Source organism: Oncorhynchus mykiss, chromosome 20, assembly GCF_013265735.2.
Source record: "Oncorhynchus mykiss isolate Arlee chromosome 20, USDA_OmykA_1.1, whole genome shotgun sequence".
NCBI classification, from domain to species: Eukaryota; Metazoa; Chordata; class Actinopteri; order Salmoniformes; family Salmonidae; genus Oncorhynchus; species Oncorhynchus mykiss.
The window spans coordinates 3,801,013-3,825,124 of record NC_048584.1 but is presented as its reverse complement, the minus strand read 5'-3'; the positions used below and the strand labels follow the sequence as shown (position 1 = coordinate 3,825,124).

The window sequence follows — 24,112 nt, the reverse complement described above, 5'->3', positions numbered from 1 at the left end:
ATCAGAAGTTGTGTGGTTACGGTCAGAAGTTGTGTTCAGTAGATGAGTGGTCACTAGTTATGCAGTCAATAGTTGTGTGGTGGTGGTTAATAGATGTGGTAAGCAGATGTGTGCTTGTGGTAAGAAGATGTATGCTTGTGGTCAGAAGTTGTGGTCAGTAGTTACAGTGGCTTGCAAAAGTATTCACCCCCATTGGCATTTTTCCTATTTTGTTGCCCTACATCCTGAAATTAAAATTGATTTTTGGGGAGGTTGTATAATTTTATTTACACAACGTGCCTACCACTTTGAAGATAAAAAATATTTTTCATGTGAAACAAACAAGAAATAAGACAACAAACTGAAATCTTGAGCATGCGTAACTTCACCCCCATGAGTCAAAACTATGTAGAGCCACCTTTTGCAGCAATTACAGCGACAAGTCTCTTGGGGTATGTCTCTATAAAGCTTGGCAAATCTAGCCACTAGGATTTTTGCCAATTCTTCAAGACAAAACTGCTCCAGCTCTTTCATGTTCGATGGGTTCCGCTGGTATAAAGCAATCTTTAAGTCAAGCCACAGATTCTCAATTGGATTGAAGTCTGGGCTTTGACTAGACCTTTCAAAGACATTTAAATGTTTCCCCTTAAACCACTCAAGTGTTTCTTTAGCACGCCCTACTTTAGTTATTTCCCTGCTGGAAGGTGAACCTCTGTCCCAGTCTGTCACGGTCATCCTCCTCTTCATCTGAAGAGGAGAGGCGAGAACGATCAGAGGACCAAAATGCGACGTGGTATGTGTTCATCATTCATTTTAATAAAGAAAACCGTGAACACTGAAACACTATACAAAAACAATAACCGAAATAACAACCGTGAAGCTAATGAGAACTGTACTGAAACAAGCAATCAACATAGACAATCACCCACAAACAAACAGTGCAACCCAGGCTACCTAAGTATGATTCTCAATCAGAGACAACCAATGACACCTGCCTGTGATTGAGAACCATACTAGGCCGAAACATAGAAATCCCCAAATCATAGAAAATCAAACATAGACTGCCCACCCCAACTCACGCCCTGACCATACTAAATAATGAATACAAAACAAAGGAAATAAAGGTCAGAACGTGACACAGTCTCAAATTTCTTGAAGACTTAAACAGGTTTTCCTCAAGAATTTCCCTGTATTTAGCACCATCCATCATTCCTTCAATTCTGACCAGTTTCCCAGTCCCTGCCGATGGAAAAACATCCCCACAGCATTATGCTGCCACCACCATGCTTCACTGTGGGGTTGGTGTTCTCGGAGTGATGAGAGGTCTTGGGGTTGCGCCAGACATAGCGTTGTCCTTGATGGCCAAAAAGCTAAATTTTAGTCTCATCTGACCAGAGTACCTTCTTCCATGTGTTTGGGGAGTCTCCCACATGCATTTTGGCGAACACTAAATTAGTTTTTCAATTTTTTTTCTTTAAGCAATGGCTTTTTTCTGGCCACTCAGAAGTTGGAAGTTGTGTGGTTGCTGTCAGTATTTGTGTGGTTGTGGTTAGAAGTTGTGTTGTGTTGTTGTGGTCAGAAGTTGTGTGGTTGTGGTCACTAGATGTGATCAGAAGTTGTGTAGTTATAGTCATTGGTTTTGTGGTTGTGGTCAGTAGATGAGTTATCACTTGTAGTGTGGTCAGAAGTTGTGTAGTTATAGTCATTGGTTTTGTGGTTGTGGTCAGTAGATGAGTTATCACTTGTAGTGTGGTCAGAAGTTGTGTAGTTATAGTCATTGGTTTTGTGGTTGTGGTCAGTAGATGAGTTATCACTTGTAGTGTGGTCAGAAGTTGTGTAGTTATAGTCATTGGTTTTGTGGTTGTGGTCAGTAGATGAGTTATCACTTGTAGTGTGGTCAGAAGTTGTGCGATTCTGGTCAGTAGTTGGTGGTTGTGGTCAGAATGTTTGTGATTGTGGTCAATTGTTATGTGGTGGTGGTTACTAGAAGTGGTAAGCAGATGTGTGCTTGTGGTCAGAAGTTGTGTGTTTGTGATCAGAATTTGTGTTGTATGGCTCAGTAGTTGTGTGGTTGCGGTCAGCAGCTAAGGTCACTCATTGTGGTAAGCAGTTGTGTGGCTGTGGTCAGACGTTGTGTAGTGGTGGTTAGAAGTTGTGACCAGCATTTGGGTGGGGAGTAGTTGTGTGGTCAGAAGTTGTGCTGCTGGTCAGTAGTGATGTTGCTGTGGTCACCAGATGTGGTCAGCAGGTGTATGGTTACGGTCAGAAGTTGTGTGGTTGTGGTCTGTTGCAGTGGCAGGTAGATACTGTGGCAGATGGCAGGTAGAAGTGAGGGGACTGGTGATTGAAGGAAGATGTCTTGCAGCCCCCGAGCCTTATATGGACTTCGTGCCCCAACGAAGCAACCCAGTCGATCATTAAGCCATCGAGTGCTTGGGGATAAAAGAGGAAGCGGGCTGCACAAAGAGGGAGAGGACTGAGAGGGAAATGTGTGTTATGGAGAGTATAAGAAGCAGGAGAATTCTGTATGATTACCCGCTGTCAATGGATTGTTATAGCCCCCCCCCCCCCCCCCCCTTGTCTCCTGTGTGCAATTATCCCTAACGAATTCCCCATTTGCATTCTAGTTGTGCTCCTTGCGCGTGTTTGGTTATTGAACTTGATGAATTAGGAAACCCCACACCTTTTAGCCTGCTACAATATGTTTTCATTAGATGTGTGGTCTGAAGTTGTGTTCTTGTGGTAAGTAGTTGTGTGGCTGTGGTCCTTAGTTGTGTGGTTCTGGTTGCTAGATGTGGTAATATAATGTTTGATTGTGGTCAGAATTGTGTGGTTGTGGTCACTAGTTGTCGTGATCAGTTATGTGGTTGTTGTCAGAAGTCGTGTGGGTGTGGTCAGTAGATGTGATCAGCAGTTGGGTGGTCAGTAGTTGTGTTGTCAAAATTAGTTATTTTGGTCAGTAGTTTTGTTTTGGTCACTAGATGTGGTCAGTGGTTGTGTTTAGTAGATTAGTGGTCATTAGTTTTGTGGTCAGTAGTTGTGTGTTTGTGGTCAGTATTTGTGGTAAGCGGTGTGGTTGTGATTAGAAATTGTCTGGCTGTTAAGTCATTTATTTTTTATTTAACCTTTTTAACTAGGCATGTCGGTTAAGAACAAATTCTTAATTACAATGACGGCCTACCTGCCTGAGTTAACTGCCTTGTTCAGGGGCAGAATGACAGATTTTTACCTTGTCAGCTCGGAGATTTGAGCCAGAAACATTTTGGTTATTGGCGTGGTCAGATATTGTGTGGTGATGGTCAGAGGTTGTGTGATTGTGGTCAAATATTGTGTGGTTGTGGTCAGTTATATTCTGTAGACGAGTGGCTAATAGTTGTGTGGTTGTGGTCAGAAGTTGTGTGGTTGTGGTCGATATTTTTATATTTTTTATTGAACCTTTATTTAACCAGGTAGGCTAGTTGAGAACAGGTCCTCATTTGCAACTGCGACCTGGCCAAGATAAAGCATAGCAGTGTGAACAGACAACAACACAGAGTTACACATGGAGTAAACAATTAACAAGTCAATAACACAGTAGAAAAAAAGAAAAAAAAGAGAGTCTATATACATTGTGTGCAAAAGGCATGAGGAGGTAGGCAAATAATTACAATTTTGCAGATTAACACTGGGGTGATAAATGATCAGATGGTCATGTACAGGTAGAGATATCGGTGTGCAAAAGAGCAGAAAAGTAAATAAATATAAACAGTATGGGGAAGAGGTAGGTAAAATTGGGTGGGCTATTTACTGATAGACTATGTACAGCTGCAGCGATTGGTTAGCTGCTCAGATAGCAGATGTTTGAAGTTGGTGAGGGAGATAAAAATCTCCAACTACAGTGATTTTTGCAATTCGTTCCAGTCACAGGCAGCAGAGAACTGGAACGAAAGGCGGCCAAATGAGGTGTTGGCTTTAGGGGTGATCAATGAGATACACCTGATGGAGCGCGTGCTACGGGTGGGTGTTGCCATCGTGACCAGTGAACTGAGATAAGGCGGAGCTTTACCTAGCATGGACTTGTAGATGACCTGGAGCCAGTGGGTCTGGCGACGAATATGTAGCGAGGGCCAGCCGACTAGAGAATACAGGTCGCAGTGGTGGGTGGTATAAGGTGCTTTAGTAACAAAACGAATGTCACTGTGATAAACTGCATCCAGTTTGCTAAGTAGAGTATTGGAAGCCATTTTGTAGATGACATCGCCGAAGTCGAGGATCGGTAGGATAGTCAGTTTTACTAGGGTAAGTTTGGCGGCGTGAGTGAAGGAGGCTTTGTTGCGGAATAGAATGCAGACTCTAGATTTGATTTTAGAATGGAGATGTTTGATATGAGTCTGGAAGGAGAGTTTACAGTCTAGCCAGACACCTAGGTACTTATAGATGTCCACATATTCTAGGTCGGAACCATCTAGGGTGGTGATGCTAGTCGGGCGTGCGGGTGCAGGCAGTGAACGGTTGAAAAGCATGCATTTGGTTTTACTAGCGTTTAAGAGCAGTTGGAGGCCACGGAAGGAGTGTTGTATGGCATTGAAGCTCGTTTGGAGGTTAGATAGCACAGTGTCCAAGGACGGGCCGGAAGTATACAGAATGGTGTCGTCTGCGTAGAGGTGGATCAGGGAATCGCCCGCAGCAAGAGCAACATCATTGATATATACAGAGAAAAGAGTCGGCCCGAGAATTGAACCCTGTGGCACCCCCATAGAGACTGCCAGAGGACCGGACAGCATGCCCTCCGATTTGACACACTGAACTCTGTCTGCAAAGTAGTTGGTGAACCAGGCAAGGCAGTCATCAGAAAAACCGAGGCTACTGAGTCTGCCGATAAGAATATGGTGATTGACAGAGTCGAAAGCCTTGGCAAGGTCGATGAAGACGGCTGCACAGTACAGTCTTTTATCGATGGCGGTTATGATATCGTTTAGTACCTTGAGCGTGGCTGAGGTGCACCCCTGACCAGCTCGGAAACCAGATTGCACAGCGGAGAAGGTACGGTGGGATTCGAGATGGTCAGTGACCTGTTTGTTGACTTGGCTTTCGAAGACCTTAGATAGGCAGGGCAGGATGGATATAGGTCTGTAACAGTTTGGGTCCAGGGTGTCTCCCCCTTTGAAGAGGGGGATGACTGCAGCAGCTTCCCAATCCTTTGGGATCTCAGACGATATGAAAGAGAGGTTGAACAGGCTGGTAATAGGGGTTGAGACAATGGCGGCGGATAGTTTCAGAAATAGAGGGTCCAGATTGTCAAGACCAGCTGATTTGTACGGGTCCAGGTTTTGCAGCTCTTTCAGAACATCTGCTATGGATTTGGGTAAAGGAGAACCTGGAGAGGCTTGGGCGAGTAGCTGCGGAGGGGGCGGAGCTGTTGGCCGAGGTTGGAGTAGCCAGGAGGAAGGCATGGCCAGCCGTTGAGAAATGCTTGTTGAAGTTTTCGATAATCGTGGATTTATCGGTGGTGACCGTGTTACCGAGCCTCAGTGCAGTGGGCAGCTGGGAGTAGGTGCTCTTGTTCTCCATGGACTTCACAGTGTCCCAGAACTTTTTGGAGTTAGAGCTACAGGATGCAAATTTTTGCCTGAAGAAGCTGGCCTTTGCTTTCCTGACTGACTGTGTGTATTGGTTCCTGACTTCCCTGAACAGTTGCATATCGCGGGGACTATTCGATGCTATTGCAGTCCGCCACAGGATGTTTTTGTGCTGGTCGAGGGCAGTCAGGTCTGGATTGAACCAAGGGCTATATCTGTTCTTAGTTCTGCATTTTTTGAACGGAGCATGCTTATCTAAAATGGCGAGGAAGTTACTTTTAAAGAATGACCAGGCATCCTCAACTGACGGGATGAGGTCAATGTCCTTCCAGGATACCCGGGCCAGGTCGATTAGAAAGGCCTGCTCACAGAAGTGTTTTAGGGAGCGTTTGACAGTGATGAGGGGTGGTCGTTTGACTGCGGATCCGTAGCGGATGCAGGCAATGAGGCAGTGATCGCTGAGATCCTGGTTGAAGACAGCGGAGGTTTATTTGGAGGGCCAGTTGGTCAGGATGACGTCTATGAGTGTGCCCTTGTTTACAGATTTAGGGTTGTACCTGGTGGGTTCCTTGATGATTTGTGTGAGATTGAGGGCATCTAGCTTAGATTGTAGGACTGCCGGGGTGTTAGGCATATCCCAAAATTAGTAGTTCGAACTGTTTGGGTAAGGACCTGGAAAGTATGACATTACTTTGCAGGTTATCTCTGCAGTAGACTGCAACTCCTCCCCCTTTGGCAGTTCTATCTTGACGGAAAATGTTATAGTTGGGTATGGAAATTGGGTATGGAAACCTTGCAGTGCCCTACACGTTAACTGTAAGCAATCATTTTGAAGGAATCTCCAGTTACAAGGTTTCTGTAGGAATATGGAAGACAATGTAATTAGACTTTTACATTGGATTGCTCAAGTATAATATACCTTATAACAATTCATGATAACATTGGATTGATAGATGCTTGGGCACACGTTTAGCATATGACAGAAGAGGATCATATCAAGGATAGCATCACAAATGAATACATACATATCACTTGAAGCTTGATGATGAGTTGATAATTTGAATCAGTTATGCAGTGCTAAGGCAAAAACAGAAATGTGCACTCCTTTGAGTCCCCAGGACCAAGACTGAGAACCACTGCTCTTCATTGGGACCTCTTCATATGTAGACAGGTTTTCACATCTCTCTGTATCTGAGGACAGAAAACCTCACAAAAAATAGACTTCATTATAGTCAAATTACACCACACTGAATATTATGTTATCTCCGCCCTCACTTCTAGGGACTGGAACTACACAAAAGTACAAGCCCTATCCAGAATAGACTACTCTCTCACTTTGACAATAGGGCTGCTATCCTTTCACCCTCCTCCATGGCTGTTAGCTAGCTAGTTTTTTACCATGAGAAATACATCAAGAAAGCTAGCTAATATGAAGTTAGGTAGCTGGTGATATTTAATTCACTTAGCTATCTATCTATACAGTATTTGAAGTTGGCTAGATAGATAGCTAGCCAACTAGCTAGCTCATTTAGCAGCTCATTTGACTTAGCCTGCACTGTAGCTAGTTAGCTAATAGTACATTGTTGTTTTTAAAATTTCTAAATGTATTTACTTACTTGAATAGGTTCTCCCAGCCATGTGGATGATTGGAAACAGGGCAGCAAAGTTTGTTTGTCACCTGAGCGTTTTAGAGGATATCGCTATTGAACTACATGTTTAATGAACTACCCATTTAATAACCAGACTTTCATACAAACTTGCTATGCTGAATTCTTGATGCACAATCGAACGTGCTGCTATATGCTGCCAGCATGCCCACAAGCGAGTCACAATGGGCGGCCTAATCGCCAAGCAGCAATTTACCTCTATCTAGTGTACATGCACCGTTAGGCCTACAACTCCATGTCATTTCAAAAACGTAGCTTCTCAAAGATGCCCTCAGGTGTTCCAAATAGCACTAACTAGCATTAATGGCAACAATGGCTGACAGTTAAATAACATGCCATAGAATTCTGTGACACACCGCAAGCTGTACTGCAGAACAACACAACTTTTAAAGGAAGAACCACTGTACATTAGATCGTTGTTGAAAAAGTTCCTCAATTTTTTCCCCTTGTTTTGTATCTCTGTAGTTTTTATTTGTGTCTACCTGTACCTGTTAGCTCCTGTATTTCCCTTGTTAGTCTTGTCTTTTTCGACAGAAACTACTTTTTCTTTACTGATGAATATGGAATTGAATGGTACATTTGAAGGTATCCCAAACAATGAGAGGATTTTCTGAACCTATACTGTACTGGAAAAAATGCAACATTATTTTGTCAAAGTTAAGAACAAATTCTCCTCCAGTAGACTTTGATTACATTTACAATATCCTCGTCCAAGAGGAAATTCTGTAAGAGTTATGTTTTAAGGCCAATTAGATGATGGTCCAATCTCATTCTGTCTCCTTACAATACTTTTTTAACTGTTGATGCAAGAGAGAAAGAGACAAAGTAGTCAAGACAGCTAGCTTGATTGTCTCCTCCATGTATATCTCACTAGGTCAGCCTTTTTAGGCTCCAAATATTCACTATTTCTAATGTCCATAATATCTGTGATCTCTGGGCACAATGATGATAGTTTGTAAAGTGATTTCCTTTAAGGTCCTTTGAGGTACTTAACACTGTTTCCCACTATAATGATTTGATCATTTGTTGCCTGTAAGTTCAATAGATTGGTATAAATATTTTCAAAGAAGTGTTTATCACTTTCATTTTCTTTTTGGTCTCTTTTTGTTTTTTTATTCCCTTGCCATTTTACCTGTGAGCCAATGCCACAGATGTTAGAAAATGTAGTCAGGATATTATGTGTGTAGTCGATCTGAGATCATTAGTTGTGGTCAGTGTTTGTGTTGTTGTGGTCATACGTTGTGTGGTCCAGTAGTTTTGTGTTTAGTGGTTGTGTACAGTAGTTTTGGTCTGTAGGTGTGGTCAGTAGTGGTCATTAGTTTTGGTCAGTCATTTTGTTAAGTAGTTGTGTATTTCATTAGCTGTGGTCAGTCGTTCTGGTACATAGTTGTGTGGTTCACTAGTTGTGGTCAGTAATTGTCAGTAGTTGTGGTCAGTAGTGTTGTGGTTGTGGTCAGTAGTTGTGGTCAGTAGTTGTGGCCAGTAGTTGTGGTCAGTAGTTTTGGTAAGTATTATGCACAAAAATGAAAAAAAGCTGGTCCCAGGTTTCATGAGCTGGAATAAAAGATCCTAGAAATGTTCCATATGCACAAAAAGCTTATTTTGCTAAAATGTTGTGCACAAACTTGTTTACATCAATGTTAGTGAGCATTTCTCCTTTGTCAAGATAATCCATTCACCTAACAGATATGGCATATCGAGAAGCTGATTAAACAACATAATCATTGCAGAGCTGCAATTTATATAGGGAAGACCCCCATGAAATGGACAAAAATGAATAGCTACTTATTGGCATTGGGTGAACCATATACACAATTGCAAATACCACTCAATTGGGCGGCTGTTGGTCAAAAACATATTGCAAGTGGAACATGTCAAATGCCGGTGTAATAAAACAAAAATCCCAAAGGGGGTGAGCGCGCTCCACTGTAGGATTCTATATGGGAAATGGTCAGAAAGTCAGGTCTCAAGGGTGAAATCCCGAAGGATATTTTTGTTGATTATACATATTTAGACATAAATTTGTCTTATTTTGTCCATAAGGCCTATGTTTTCTCCATTTGCCATATATGATCATGGGAAGTCGGTATCCAAACCCAAAAGTCAGTGAACCATGTGCAGATGGCATATATATAATGTCGAGATGGCCTATATACTAACCAAATTATATATATCACTATGTTAACTTGTTATGGCTGCAATCCCACTAACGGGATAAGTGTCATCAACAACCGCTGAATAGCATAGCGCTACATTCAATAAATATTACTACAAATATTTATATTCATGAAATCACAAGTTTAGCCTTTTGGTAATCCACCTGTCGTGTCAGATTTTGAAATTATGCTTTACAGCGAAAGCAATCCAAGCGTTTGTGTAAGTTTATCGATCGCACAACAAAACATTAAGTACACTTAGCATCAGGAAGCTTGGTCACGAAAATCAGAAAAGCAATCAAATTAATCGTTTACCTTTGATGATCTTCGGATGTTTTCACTCACGAGACTCCCAGTTACACAACAAATGTTCCTTTTGTTCCATAAAGATTATTTTTATATCCGAAATACCTCTGTTTGTTTGTCGCGTTATGTTCAGAAATCCACAGGAAAGAGCAGTCACGACAACGCAGACAAAAATTCCAAATAGTTTCCATAATGTCCACAGAAACATGTCAAACGTATTTTATAATCAATCCTAAGTTTGTTTTTAAAATATATAATCGATAATATTTCAACCGCAAATGTCTTTCACAGTAGGAGAGGGAAAAGCAATACCTATCCTAACTCTGTTGCGCGAGCAAAACTAATGTGACCACTTGACGCGATGTTATCGTTCTGGCTCATTTTTCAAAAGAAAAGCCTGAAACTATGTCTGAAGACTGATGACACCTTGAGAAAGTGATAGGAAAGGGAATCTGGTTGATATCCCTTTAAATCCAGCAAAGGGAGGCGATGGAACATGGAGCTTTCAAAATCGTTGCCACTTCCTGTTTTGATTTTCCTCAGGGATTCGCCTGCAATATCAGTTCTGTTATACTCACAGACAATATTTTGACAGTTTTGGAGACTTTAGAGTGTTTTCTATCGAATACTAATAATAATATGCATATTTTAGCAACTGAAAATGAGGAGCTGGCCATTTACAATGGGCACCTTTTCATCCAAGCTACTCAATACTGCCCCTGCAGCCATATGAAGTTAAGCCCTGAATCAACCTAGAAGGTTTATTTGTAATGTTTGATCATAGGAAGTCAAAATTTGTTGTTGTTGTTGATTCAGCATGTCCATTTCGTAACAGTAAGTCCTTATGGATATACATTGGCAATGGACACTATCCAACTGCAGTATAACATGTTAAGACTGGCAATGTATCATGTGTATTGGACACTGTCCATTATCAATACATTACAATGGGCATTTACTGCATCAAATTGGACATGCTCTAATATATTGCTGAATTTGCCCAATTGTCTGGCTCGTTAGATGGCCTAGAACTCTGGATGGCTTAGCCGTGATAGTGATTCCTCTCCATCGCTTGTTGGTGTTGATTTCAGCCTGTCATTTGGTGATGGTAAATCCCTCATTAAATACATTGGAAATGTACAAATGTACAGTGTCCATTTGCAAAGTCTTACAATGGGCATTTCCCATCACAAATTGGACATGCATTAATATACTGCTGAAATGCCAAATTGTCTGGCTCGTTGAACTCGGGATGGCCGAGCGGTGATATTGGTTCCTCTCTATCGCATGTTGGTGTTGATTTCAGCCTGTCCATTTGGTGATGGTAAATTCCTCTTTAAATATATTAGAAATGGAAAATGCCCATACATTATACTGCCATCTAGTCAGCCATCAGTCAATAATATATCGTACTGACACCAAACTGATACATACTGACACCAAACCCACTTTGTCTAACTCGTTTAGAAGCCAACTATCACATATTTCAGAGCCGGCCCACAATTCATAGCATCTTCTATTAAAACCATAAAAAAACATGAAAAACATAGTTACATTCGAGCTGCAGGTCCAGTTCTGACATTATGTGTAGGCCTAGCTGTGGCGACCCCGAATACCGAGTTTCGGGTCAATAGGTCATTCAACCCCAAGCAGCAACCTTAATTAATGCTGAAAATTGACTTTTTCCAGACGTTGCTACGGGGTCCCTGAAAGAGTTATCAGACAGAAACGTGTAGGGTCCGTCTCTATGGGCCGAGGCGTTTTCAATGCACCTAGTCTTGTGATTCTGGGATTTTTCCAAATGTCGTCATTTTCACAACATTAATTGAATTGAAGATATTGTAAATGGACGAGAATGTTTCGCGGCCTGAGAACCTTCTAGAGCCACATAATTTACCATGCACTACCGACTTGAGCTCTAGAACAGGTTTATAAAGTTTCAGAGCTCTAGGTCTAGCGGTTCTTTGATGGTTCGAACGCAGGTAACTATTGCAGGCTCTGTGTGTCTGTAAGCCCCACACTGTGTCACTCCATTTTGGCTGTGTGGGTGTGTGAGTACAGAAAATCACAAAAATCACGCTCGGAAACCCGCCTTAATTGCCTTAACACGCCTCAATTGAATCTATAACAACAACAAATAAACACATTTGTTTTAGCATCATGAAATGGACGTTGTACGATTTCTCGTAAACTACGATAGATAAATGTCTAGTTTTATTTTTCCTTACACTCTAGGTTCATGCACTTTTATGTGAAGCGGTGAAAATAGCACTGATTACCATTTTTGACCTTTAATCCCACAAAATGTGAATTAATTCAAAGAAAGTAGTGGCCTCGATGCCATCTTGTTTCTGGGCTAAAAGTACATTTGGCCACCCCTGTGCTCATCGAGTTTTGTCTTTGAAGTCTGTTCCATTTGCAGCCATGTCCATTTGGTTATGAAATGTCCATTTGCATTATACAGTCAGTCACCATCTGGTGGAATTTTCTGGTAAATTTTTTTATAAACCTAGTGTCCTGGAGACTTTATTTTTGACTTTCTGGAAGATCAGGCCTTGGGGGGGTGAGCTGAGTCTCTGGCCTATTTTAATAGCACCCGCGGATGTCTAGTAAGTGACTGTCCATTTGACCTATGAAAATTCTCATAAATCATAAGGGAGCTGCCACATGAATCCCTGAAGTATGGTATGGGCAGGCATAAGCTACGGACAATGAACAAAATATAATTGTAATGATGGCAATTTGAATGCACAGAGATACCACGACGAGATTATGTGGCCCATTGTCATGCCATTCATCTGCCACCATCACCTCATGTTTCAGCAAGATAATGCATGGCCCCATGGCCGCAAGGATCTGTAAACCATTCTAGGAAGCTGGAAATGTCCCAGTTCTTCCATGGCCTGTATATTCACCAGACATGTCACCCCTTGAGTATGTTTGGGATGATCTGGATTAACGTGTACGACAGCGTGTTCCAGTTCCTGCCAATATCAGGCAACTTTATTGGATTACACCTTTGTTAAATTAAATTGATTGGACAGGATTTGGAAAGGCAAACCTGTCTATACAAGGTCCTACAGTTGACAGTGCATCTCAGATCAAAAACCAAGCCATGAGGTCGAAAGAATTGTCCGTAGAGCTCCGAGACAGGATTGTGTTGAGGCACAGGTCTGGGGAAGAGTAGCAAAACATTTCTGCAGCATTGAAGGACACCAAGAACACAGTGGGCTCCATCATTCTTAAATGGAAGAATGGACTCTTCCTAGAGCTGAGCAAACTGAGCAATCGGGGGATAAAGGCCTTGGTCAGGAAGATGACCAAGAAACCTATGGTCACTCTGACAGAGCTCTAGAGTTCCTCTGTGGTGATCGGAGAACCTTCCAGAAGGACAACCATCTCTGCAGCACCACCAAACAGGCCTAAAACAGAACTTGGTTCTATTTCTGAAACTTGACTCGCTGCAAGTCCCGCCTCTCACATCTCCTCATTGGTTTTTAGGAGCATATACTCAAGTGGGTGATTGAATGATGAACTGAGGTCCACACTCTAGTCCAGTTGGTGGTGGTAATGCACCTTGAAGTTGGTTGCCAACCGCCGTATAAAGTCCAAAGAATAAGAAGAAGCCTGAAGGAGGAGAGATTACTAGAAACAAACTTGGTTTACCCTTTTATCTGTGGATTCATTGTCGGAGTAGAGGACCTTGTGCATTTCAGGTAAAATAACTACCTAAGGTTTATATTCAAGAACAAATGAACCAGCAACAGCAAGCTAGCTAGCTAAATTGCCATAAATATTTGCTTATCGACCTGTCCCCAAATTAATATAGTTGGTTCAGATTTCGTTTTGATATTTTAACCTGCGTGTCCTGATTGTGTCTAGTGTGGAGGAATAAAATCAACTTGCCATGTGGACGCACGCGAGCAATCGGTCTGGTCACCATGTAAGGCTGTAAGATAACAAAATGTGTAAAAAGTCAAGGAGTCTGAATACTTTACGAAGGCACTGTACATCAAGCTTGTGACTCCAAACTTGTTGTATGCATATGCTATTTGTTTTGGTTGAGTTTCAGATTGTTTTGGGGTCAATAGAAATTATTATTATTCACCAATCAAATAGTCTGATGGCCAAGTAGACATACTTGGTATTCATATCCCATCAAAAATAAATGAACACATTTCTATTGATAGTTATCATCTTGCAACCATGGAGAGGATCACACTGATTAACTAGTCATATCACAATTTACTTATGGCCCTGCCTATGACAAACAATTTGTTTTTTATAATTATTTGAGCAAAAAATTATTCACTTTATTTGGAACGGTAAGCCAGACAAAATTAGACTTGCATATTTATATAATGAATACGAGTAAGTGTGGCAAAAATTATTAATTTAATATTAAAGTATTAAACCATTCACTAAAAGCTTCAATCATAAAAAAGTTACACTTAAATCCGAACTGTAGATGAGTAAAAATGTCTGACTCCTTGGATTTTTGTCTTTATCCAGATTACAACCTCCCACTAATTCTAAATGAAACCTTGTTCAAAGTATCACGTTTTAAAATATGCCATACAAAGGTGGTTGCAATACCAGTTTTATCCCCCAGAAAATTCAGAACAAATATTACAACAAGTATTATGGTTAAACTCAAATATTCTGATAGGTAGGGAACTTGTTTGACTGTCCTTTATTAAAGACCAAAATTGGCAAAGTTTGCGTAAATAAAAAAATATACCAGTTTCATCCGAGGACCAAACTGTTGACAGCGGTGCAATAGAAGTTGCAAAATAGCTGGGAAGAGATTTTCGATGTTCAGATTCCATGGCACGTGGTTTATGAACTGATACATAAAACAACACTTGATTTAACCTTAACGTTTTTCAATTTATATTATTAAACATAATTCTTGCCACCAACAGAATATTATGTACTGTATATGGGGCATACAACCATCTCAGCTCTGCAGATTTTGCAGTGAAGTAATGGATTTCAAATAACTATATTTTGCTGTGTAACTACACAAAATGCTTATTTCTCTCAACGTCTCTCAAATTTGTATACAGCCCTGTTAGTGAACATTTCTCATTTGCCAAGATAATACATCCAGCTGACAGGTGTGGCATATCAAGAAGCTGATTAAACAGCATGTTCATTACACAGGTGCACCTTGTGCTGGGGACATTAAAAGGCCACTTTAAAATGTGCAGTTTTGTCACACAACACAATGCCACAGATGTCTCAAGTTTTGTGGGAGCATGCAATTGGCATGCTGACTGCAGGAATGTCCACCAAAGCTGTTGCCAGAGAATTAAATGTTCATTTCTCTACCATAAGCTGCCTCCAACATCGTTTTAGAGAATTTTAATGCACAGAGATACCGTGACGAGATCCTGGGGCCAATTGTCGTGCTATTCATCCGCCACCATTACCTCATGTTTCAGCATTATAATAATGTCATGAGGATCTGTACACAATTCCTGGAAGCTGAAGATTTCTTCCATGGCCGGCATACACACCAGACATGTCACCCATTGAGCATGTTTGGGATGCTCTGGATCAACATGTATGACAGCGTGTTCCAGTTACCGCCAATATCCAGCAACTTCGCTCAGCCATTGAACAGGAATGGGACAACATTCCACAGGCCACAATTAACAGCCTGATCAACTCTATGCGAAGGAGATGTGTCGCGCTGCATGAGGCAAATAGTGGTCACACCAGATACTGACTGGTTTCTGAAACCTTTTTCTTATGTATCTGTGACAAACAGATGCATATCTGTATTCCCAGACATGTGAAATCCATGGAATAGGGTCTAATGAACTCCTTATTTGAACTGTAACTCAGTAAAATCTTTGAAATTGTTTATATATATTTTTTTTTTCAGTATAGAATGGAATGTTTGTTTTGCAGGTCCTACAATTAAATTTGACAGATTGTGTGAGAGAGGAAGTGCCACAAGTGACAATTACAGACGTCTCCAGCGAAACATTTAATCACATAGATTTATAACCTCTGTGGTGGAATATTTGAATCAAGTGAGCGAGACTGTCCTTTTTTCAAACAATCATCTTTATTTAATATTGATTTAATTATTGCAATAATGAAGCTGTCGACCGCACACTCTAAGGTGTGTGGCCGAGAGCTTAACCTTTACAGACAATGCAGAGTTCTTATATAGCTGACACTAAAAATGCTTAGTCATGGCTGGTTCCACGCTTCCCATTGCTGATTGGGGTCCACCACAAGCCATCCTGGGTTCATTCTGTGGTTATCTGCACTCAGTGTTGTTTTAACCACACCCCGGCTTAGTTTCCCAAATGCCATGATGATTTTGAGACAATGAGGGTTTTGTTCTATTCCTCCAGGATCTCTATCTCAGTTACACCCACCACATCTCATCTCTGGAATGCGGTCTTTAGGTTTTATCACCAAGTCAACTGCCAGCTCAAGCCCCAATTTAACCCAGAGACAAGAGAGTACTCATAAAACCTTATCTGATGCATAAACAGCATTATTACATAATCGTGTAATTTTATTCTCACACCTTCTAGTCATGTGTGCAGTAACAGACTCCTGTGACACCGATTGCAATCCTGCCTCTGACACTGTGAACAGTACATCAATATGAAAAGCAGATGAATGAATATACACTACTGTTCAAAAGTTTGGGGTCACTTGGAAATGTTCTTGTTTTTTTAAGAACACATTTGTTGTCCATTAAAATAACATCAAATTGATCAGAAATACAGTGTAGACATTGCTAATGTTGTAAATGACTATTGTAGCTGGAAACAGCTGATTTTTAAAAATGTAATATCTACAGTGCCTTGCAAAAGTATTCGGCCTCCTTGAACTTTGCGACCTTTTGCCACATTTCAGGCTTCAAACATAAAGATATAAAACTGTATTTTTTTGAGAAGAATCAACAACAAGTGGGACACAGTCATGAAGTGGATCGACATTTATTGGATATTTCAAACTTTTTTAACAAATCAAAAACTGAAAAATTGGGCGTGCAAAATTATTCAGCCCCTTTACTTTCAGTGCAGCAAACTCTCTCCAGAAGTTCAGTGAGGATCTCTGAATGATCCAATGTTGACCTAAATGACTAATGATGATAAATACAATCCACCTGTGTGTAATCAAGTCTCCGTATAAATGCACCTGCACTGTGATAGTCTCAGAGGTCCGTTAAAAGCGCAGAGAGCATCATGAAGAACAAGGAACACACCAGGCAGGTCCGATATACTGTTGTGAAGACGTTTAAAGCCGGATTTGGATACAAAAAGATTTCCCAAGCTTTAAACATCCCAAGGAGCACTGTGCAAGCGATAATATTGAAATGGAAGGAGTATCAGACCACTGCAAATCTACCAAGACCTGGCCGTCCCTCTAAACTTTCAGCTCATACAAGGAGAAGACTGATCAGAGATGCAGCCAAGAGGCCCATGATCACTCTGGATGAACTGCAGAGATCTACAGCTGAGGTGGGAGACTCTGTCCATAGGACAACAATCAGTCGTATATTGCACAAATCTGGCCTTTATGGAAGAGTGGCAAGAAGAAAGCCATTTCTTAAAGATATCCATAAAAAGTGTTGTTTAAAGTTTGCCACAAGCCACCTGGGAGACACACCAAACATGTGGAAGAAGGTGCTCTGGTCAGATGAAACCAAAATTGAACTTTTTGGCAACAATGCAAAACGTTATGTTTGGTGTAAAAGCAACACAGCTCATCACCCTGAACACACCATCCCCACTGTGAAACATGGTGGTGGCAGCATCATGGTTTGGGCCTGCTTTTCTTCAGCAGGGACAGGGAAGATGGTTAAAATTGATGGGAAGATGGATGGAGCCAAATACAGGACCATTCTGGAAGAAAACCTGATGGAGTCTGCAAAAGACCTGAGACTGGGACGGAGATTTGTCTTCCAACAAGACAATGATCCCAAACATAAAGCAAAGTCTACAATGGAATGGTTCAAAAATAAACATATCCAGGTGTTAGAATGGCCAAGTCAAAGTCCAGACCTGAATCCAATCGAGAATATGTGGAAAGAACTGAAAACTGCTGTTCACAAATGCTCTCCATCCAACCTCACTGAGCTCGAGCTGTTTTGCAAGGAGGAATGGGAAAAAATTTCAGTCTCTCGATGTGCAAAACTGATAGAGACATACCGCAAGCGACTTACAGCTGTAATCGCAGCAAAAGGTGGCGCTACAAAGTATTAACTTACGGGGGCTGAATAATTTTGCACGCCCAATTTTTCAGTTTTTGATTTGTTAAAAAAGTTTGAAATATCCAATAAATGTCATTCCACTTCATGATTGTGTCCCACTTGTTGTTGATTCTTCACAAAAAAATACAGTTTTATATCTTTATGTTTGAAGCCTGAAATGTGGCAAAAGGTCGCAAAGTTCAAGGGGGCCGAATACTTTCTCAAGGCACTGTACATAGGCACATAGACGCAATTAAACTGACCTTCTTTAGACTAGTATCTGGAGCGTCGTAACTCATATAAAACAAGTGTTGATAGGCATAACATAATTTTCAATATGCCAATTATGCTGTTGGCAGTGGCGAGACGCAGACAAAATACTCATGTTACATTACTCTTAAGAAGGTTACTGCAATTGTGCCGGAGAGAGTCAAATGACAATGACCACCTCCTCGGCGTCCCGTTCCCCCCAGCAGAGTTTGTGAGAGGGTGGTCAAAATGATCCAGTTTTCCTGTGCCGATGGAGCACAAGTTTTAACAGGTCACTACTGGAGTCAAGGGTGCAAAGAACGAGAAGAGTGAGATATCTTATGAGGAATGAGAGATCTGAATAGACTCAGAGGGAGTCCCAAATGACATCCTATTTACTTTTGCACTACTCTATTCATTGTGCACTATATAATGAATAGGGTTCTATTTGAGACACTACCTAAGTCACATCCAATCGCTTTAATTTCTGACAGTAAGATCAGAGGCTGACCATCTTGGGAACTTCAGTCCTTGGAATAACATTATCTGCTGTTATACTCCGTTCAGGAGGCTTTGGGGCATTGCACTGCTTCTTGTGTGAATTCTTAGCTCTTTGAGTGTAGGATTTTTGTTTTTGGCTAAAAAACGTACCCATTTGAAACGGCCTATTTCTCAGGCCCAGAAACTAGAATATGCATATAATTGCAGGCTTAGGATAGAAAACTCTCTAAAGTTTCCAAAACTGTCAAAATATTGTCTGTGAGTATAACAGAACTGATATTGCAGGCGAAAACCTGAGGAAAATCAAACCAGGAAGTGTTGTTTTTCCTGAAAGCTCTCTGTTCCATTGGATGCCTTGCCTCCATTTAAAGGGATATCAACCAGATTCCTTTTCCTATCGCTTCCTCAAGGTGTCAACAGTCTTTAGACATAGTTTCAGGCTTTTATTTTGAAAATGAGCGAGAAAGATATCATCGCGTCAGTGGATAGCTGGGTGTGCACAGAGTTTTGCTTGCGCAACAGAGTGGGGCAGCCATTGTCTTTCCCTCTCCTATTGAAAAAGCGACAGTCCCGGTTGATATATTATTGATTATATATTTTAAAAACAACCTAAGGATTGATTATAAAAAATGTTTGACATGTTTCTGTGGACATTACGGATACTATTTGGATATTTCGTCTGCGATGTCGTGACCGCTCGAGCCTGTGGATTTCTGCCAAACAAATTGAGGTATTTTGTTCCATAAATAATCTTTATGGAACAAAAGGAACATTTATTGTGTAACTGGGAGTCTCATGAGTGCAAACATCCATAGATCATCAAAGGTAAGCGATTTAATCTATTGCTTTTCTGACTTTCGTGACCAATCTACTTGGCTGCTAGTGTTTGTAATAGTTTTGTCTACTGAGAGAGATGTCCTTACATAAACACTTGTTATGCTTTCGCCGAAAAGCTTTTTTGAAATCTGACAGGCCAGGTGGATTAACAACAAGCTAAACTGTGTTTTGTTATATTGCACTTGTGATTTCATGAAAATGAAATATTTTTAGTATTTTAATTTGGATTTGGCGCCCTGCAATTCAGCGGGTGATGAAAATGATCCCGCTAAAGGGATGGGTGTGTCAAGAAGTTAAAGCTCCCAGTACAGAGGCCCTTGTTATAAGTTAATGGTTCTAATTTTGATCCAGGAAAAGAGAGAGATTCTTTAGGAATCCATAAATGTAATCCTGTCTGGGATTAATTACTGACCGCTGTAGAAAGTACTGTGATTTATTTTATTTATTAGGATCACCATTATCCGACACCAATGGTGACAGCTGGTCTTACTGACTGTGGTCCGACAAAACAAAAAAGACATTACAGACAAAAGACTTTACAATTTACATACATTTAAAACATTAACCTGCAGTGTGCGTTTATATATCAGGAGGCCTAGTCCTTAGAGCATTGGTTCTATACCTGAAAGGTTGCTAGATCGAATCCCCGAGTTGACAAGGTAAAAATATTTTGTTCTGCCACTGAACAAGGCAGTTAACCCACAGTTCCTAGGCAGTCATTGTAAATAAGACGTTGATCTTAACTGACTTGCCTAGTTAAATAAAAAAAATCTGTGGAACATGCATGTCGGTAAATGCTCACAACAAGTAGGTCACATGAGGAAGAGGCGTATGAGGTGTTGCTTTATATGTTTTTTTTTGAAAACCAGGTTTGCTGTTCACTTGCTTAATATAAATTGGAAGAGAGTTCCATGTCAGCGAGTGTAGTCAGGAAGTGGCAACTGTTAATCTATTTTTTAATGGAAAGTCTAATCAAATCACTCTGCCTGGGCTGAGGGGGGCATTTATCATGGGGGAACATCTCCTAGAGTGACTCAGGACTATTGCTTCTTTTTCTGCTGAGTGACTTTTCATACCCTTATTATTCTTATTCCACATTTTGTTGAATTGAAAATAAAAAAAATCTCATCCATCTACACACAATACTCCATAATAACAAAGTGAAAACATGTTTTTGGAAATTATTTCTAATTTATTAAATTAAATGGAGACAAATGTAAAATAAAACAAGTATTCACACCCATGTGTTGAAGCACCTTTGGGAGCGATTACAGCTGTGAGTCTTTCTGGGTAAGTCTCTAAGAGCTTTCCACACCTGGATTGGGCAACATTTGCCAATTATTCTATTCTAAATTCTTCTAGCTCTTTCAAATTGGTTGTTGATAATTTCTAAATTTTCAAGTAGATTTAAATCAAAACTGTAGCTTGGCCACTAAGGAACATTCAATGTCTTCTTGGTAAGTAACTCCAGTGTAGATTTGGCCTTGTGTTTTAGGTTATTGACCTGCTGAAATGTGAATTCATCTCCCAGTGTCTGGTGGAAATCAAACTGAACCAGGATTTCCAGTAGGATTTTGTCTGTGCTTAATTAACTCCATTCCATTTATTTTTCATCCTGAAACTCTCCCGTCCTTAATGATTCCAAGCAAATGCATAACATTATGCAGTCACCACCATGCTTGAAATTAGGGAGAGCAATACTCTGTAATGTGTTGAATTGGATTTGCCACAAACATAACACTTTGTATCCCGGGCAAAAAGTTTAAGTGTATTGCTTGGCAACATTTTATTACTTTAGTGCCTTGTTTCAAACAGGATGCATGTTTTGGAATATTTTTATTCTGTCCAGGCTTCTTTCTTTTCACTTTTTCAATTAGGTTAGATTTTTTGGATTAAAAACAATGTTGTTGATCGATCCAGCTTTCTCCTCTCACAGCCAATAAACTCTGTAACTGTTTTGTTTGGCCTCATGGTGAAATCCTTGAGAGGTTTCTTCCTCTCCGGCAAATTATTTGTGTCTTTGTAGTGACTGGCAGTATTGATACACCATCTAAAGTGTCATTAGTAACTTCACCATATTCAAAGGGATATTCAATGTCTGCTTTTTTTTTTACACATCTACCAATAGGTGCTCTTCTTTGCGATCATTGGAAAACCTCTGGTCCTTGTGTTTGAAATTCACTGCTCAACTGAGGGACCTTATAGAAAATTATATGTGTGGGGTACAGAGACGAGGTACTCATTCATAAATAATTTTGAACAATATTATTGCGAACAGAGTGAGTCCATGCAACTTATTATGTAACTTGTTAAGCAAATCTCTACTCCTGAACTTATTTAGGCTTGCCATAACAAAGGGAGTGAATACTTATTGACTCAAGACATTTCAACTTTTTATTTTTTATACATTAAAAATTGAAAAACACAATTCCACTGACATTATGGGGTATTGTGATTAGGTGTAATCATCTCAATTTAATATATTTTAAATTCAGTCTGTAACACAACAAAATGTGGAAAAAGTCAAGGGGTGTGAATGGAAAGTATTACTTTTTCCACAATTTGTTGTGTTAGACTGAATTTGAAATGGATTAAATTGATATTATAAGGTCCCTCAGTCATGCATTGAATTTCAAACTCAAAGACCAGAGAGGTTTTTCAATGCTCGCAAAGGGCACCTATTGGTGAATGGGTAAAAAAGCAGACGTTGAATATCTCTTTGAGCATAATTGAGTGTTATCTACGGCTCCGCAATGGGCCGTGTGTGTGTGTGTGTAAATATTTGTGTGTATGTGGGCTTGTGTGCATACTGTAGGTGTATTCAGTTTGTTTATATTATGTACAATGAACTCAATGTTTTCCTAATATATGCTTCCTACTTTCCTCAACACATGTCCTTATTAGGTATTTTTGTCTTTCACTGCAGTGCTACAAATCTCATGGGTTCTCCCCTCCTCAAGGGTGCAGCAGTCTGTCAGCTGGCGCACCAACAGCAGCTCCACCGACTCTCAACAGAGCACTCCCCAAAGGGAAAAGCTTCAGGTACTCATACAGTAGAACATCTTCTCTTGTTCTTCCTGCCCCGCTTGTTTAAATGGGCCGCTCCAGTCTACAGAAGTGGATGCAGCCAAGTAAAATGTACACATATGGCACAATATAAACAGCGCTTTCATGGAATGTAAAAAATATTTATGATGATTGCAGTTGGTAATAAATATGTTAATATACATCTAGGCTCCGGTACCAGACACAAAGGCCCTTATCTGCATCTCTAAAAGCAGTCAGAATCGGGACATTCCCGTTTGATTTACAGTTTAACAGAGTTAGCAGCTAACATGAAAATCACACTGATGGCTTCACAACAGGAAAATTAATATTTTTATCTTCAAATAAGATGACCCATTTGTGACCCATTTCAATGTTTTCTGTTTCTGTCACGTATTATTTCACATGGCTCATTCCAGGAGTAGCTCCCTGTCCCTCAGTCCAGCCCAAAGACACCAGGACACTCATCACTTCAGGACCCTGCCAATCTCTCGAGGACCAAGGGTTGCTGGCCCCGCCTATAAGCACCTGCAAGAGGTAGAGTCTACCGAGATGGAGGCGGAGTCTTTAAGAGGGTAAGCACCTGGATGTTCTGCTTTGCTTTGAAACTGAATGAGGACAGTGTTAATAGCAAGGTTGTTTGGTCTTGATAAGTCCGTTTGAATTATGTGCTTTGAAATAATATTAATGAGTATAAATCTTCTGTTTACCTTGAACCACCTTGAACTAAGTTAACTTAAATGACGCAACACACCATGCCGCCCCACATCTTGTGTTGCATTTTCATTTTGAACGAAAACAAGTGGGTTGAGCCCTGAGCCGCCTTGGGCTGGCCTTCTGGGCATGGTGTGTCTTCCCGCCTAATCTAACAACCCTGCTGGAACATCACCTGGCACTTGAGATGAAGTGAAAGTCACTTGCAAGCTACAGCTGCTGTCACGACTGTGTGTAGAGACGGACCAAGGCGCAGCGGAGGTTGAGTTCCACATCTTTATTTCTTTGTGAAACTTAAGCAAAACAAAACAGTAAAGAAACAATGAAACGTGACTAAGTGGTGCACAAAACACAAAATAATATCCCACAAGCATAGGTGGGAAAAACAGCTACTTAAATATGATCCCCAATTAGAGACAACGATTATCAACTGACTCTAATTGGGAATCGTACAAATCACTAACATAGAAAATAAACAAGAACACCACATAGAAATAAATAAACTAGATCACTCCCTGACCTACTTCACCATAGAAAAACAATGGCTCTCTATGGTCAGGGCGTGACAGCCGCCAGAAACAAACACAGAGCAGACAAAACTAGCTAACTTGTTTTCAGATAAACTGTCCTGGTAGCAGGGACAATGTTTTCAGAAAATGTTGACAGAAACAAACATCATTCTTAGATCTGAATCAACTCGACCCCAAAAGAGAAAAAAAAGTGAGAAGAAGACTGCTCATGACCATAAACCAGATAAACATTGGAATTCCTTTTGAAAGGTGGAAAATGGAGTGAAATGGCTACTGTTCTCATGGACTGGTAGATAAGGGTTGTTGTGTTTTTAACCTTAGTGTGTTCAATGTTCAAGCTAGC

The 24,112-nt window shown here is 40.6% G+C and overlaps 1 protein-coding gene across 1 annotated transcript in view; it reads left to right on the top strand.

Annotated features, from left to right (window-relative positions):
- The window catches only part of LOC110498826 (pro-neuregulin-3, membrane-bound isoform-like), a 323,361-nt gene that overhangs the window by 268,389 nt on the left and 30,860 nt on the right, over nucleotides 1–24,112 (top strand). The window contains exons 7-8 of the mRNA XM_021575470.2: nucleotides 22,407–22,522; nucleotides 22,945–23,100. Coding sequence (XP_021431145.2) covers nucleotides 22,407–22,522; nucleotides 22,945–23,100 — 272 coding nt within the window. The remainder of the gene's footprint in view (nucleotides 1–22,406; nucleotides 22,523–22,944; nucleotides 23,101–24,112) is intronic.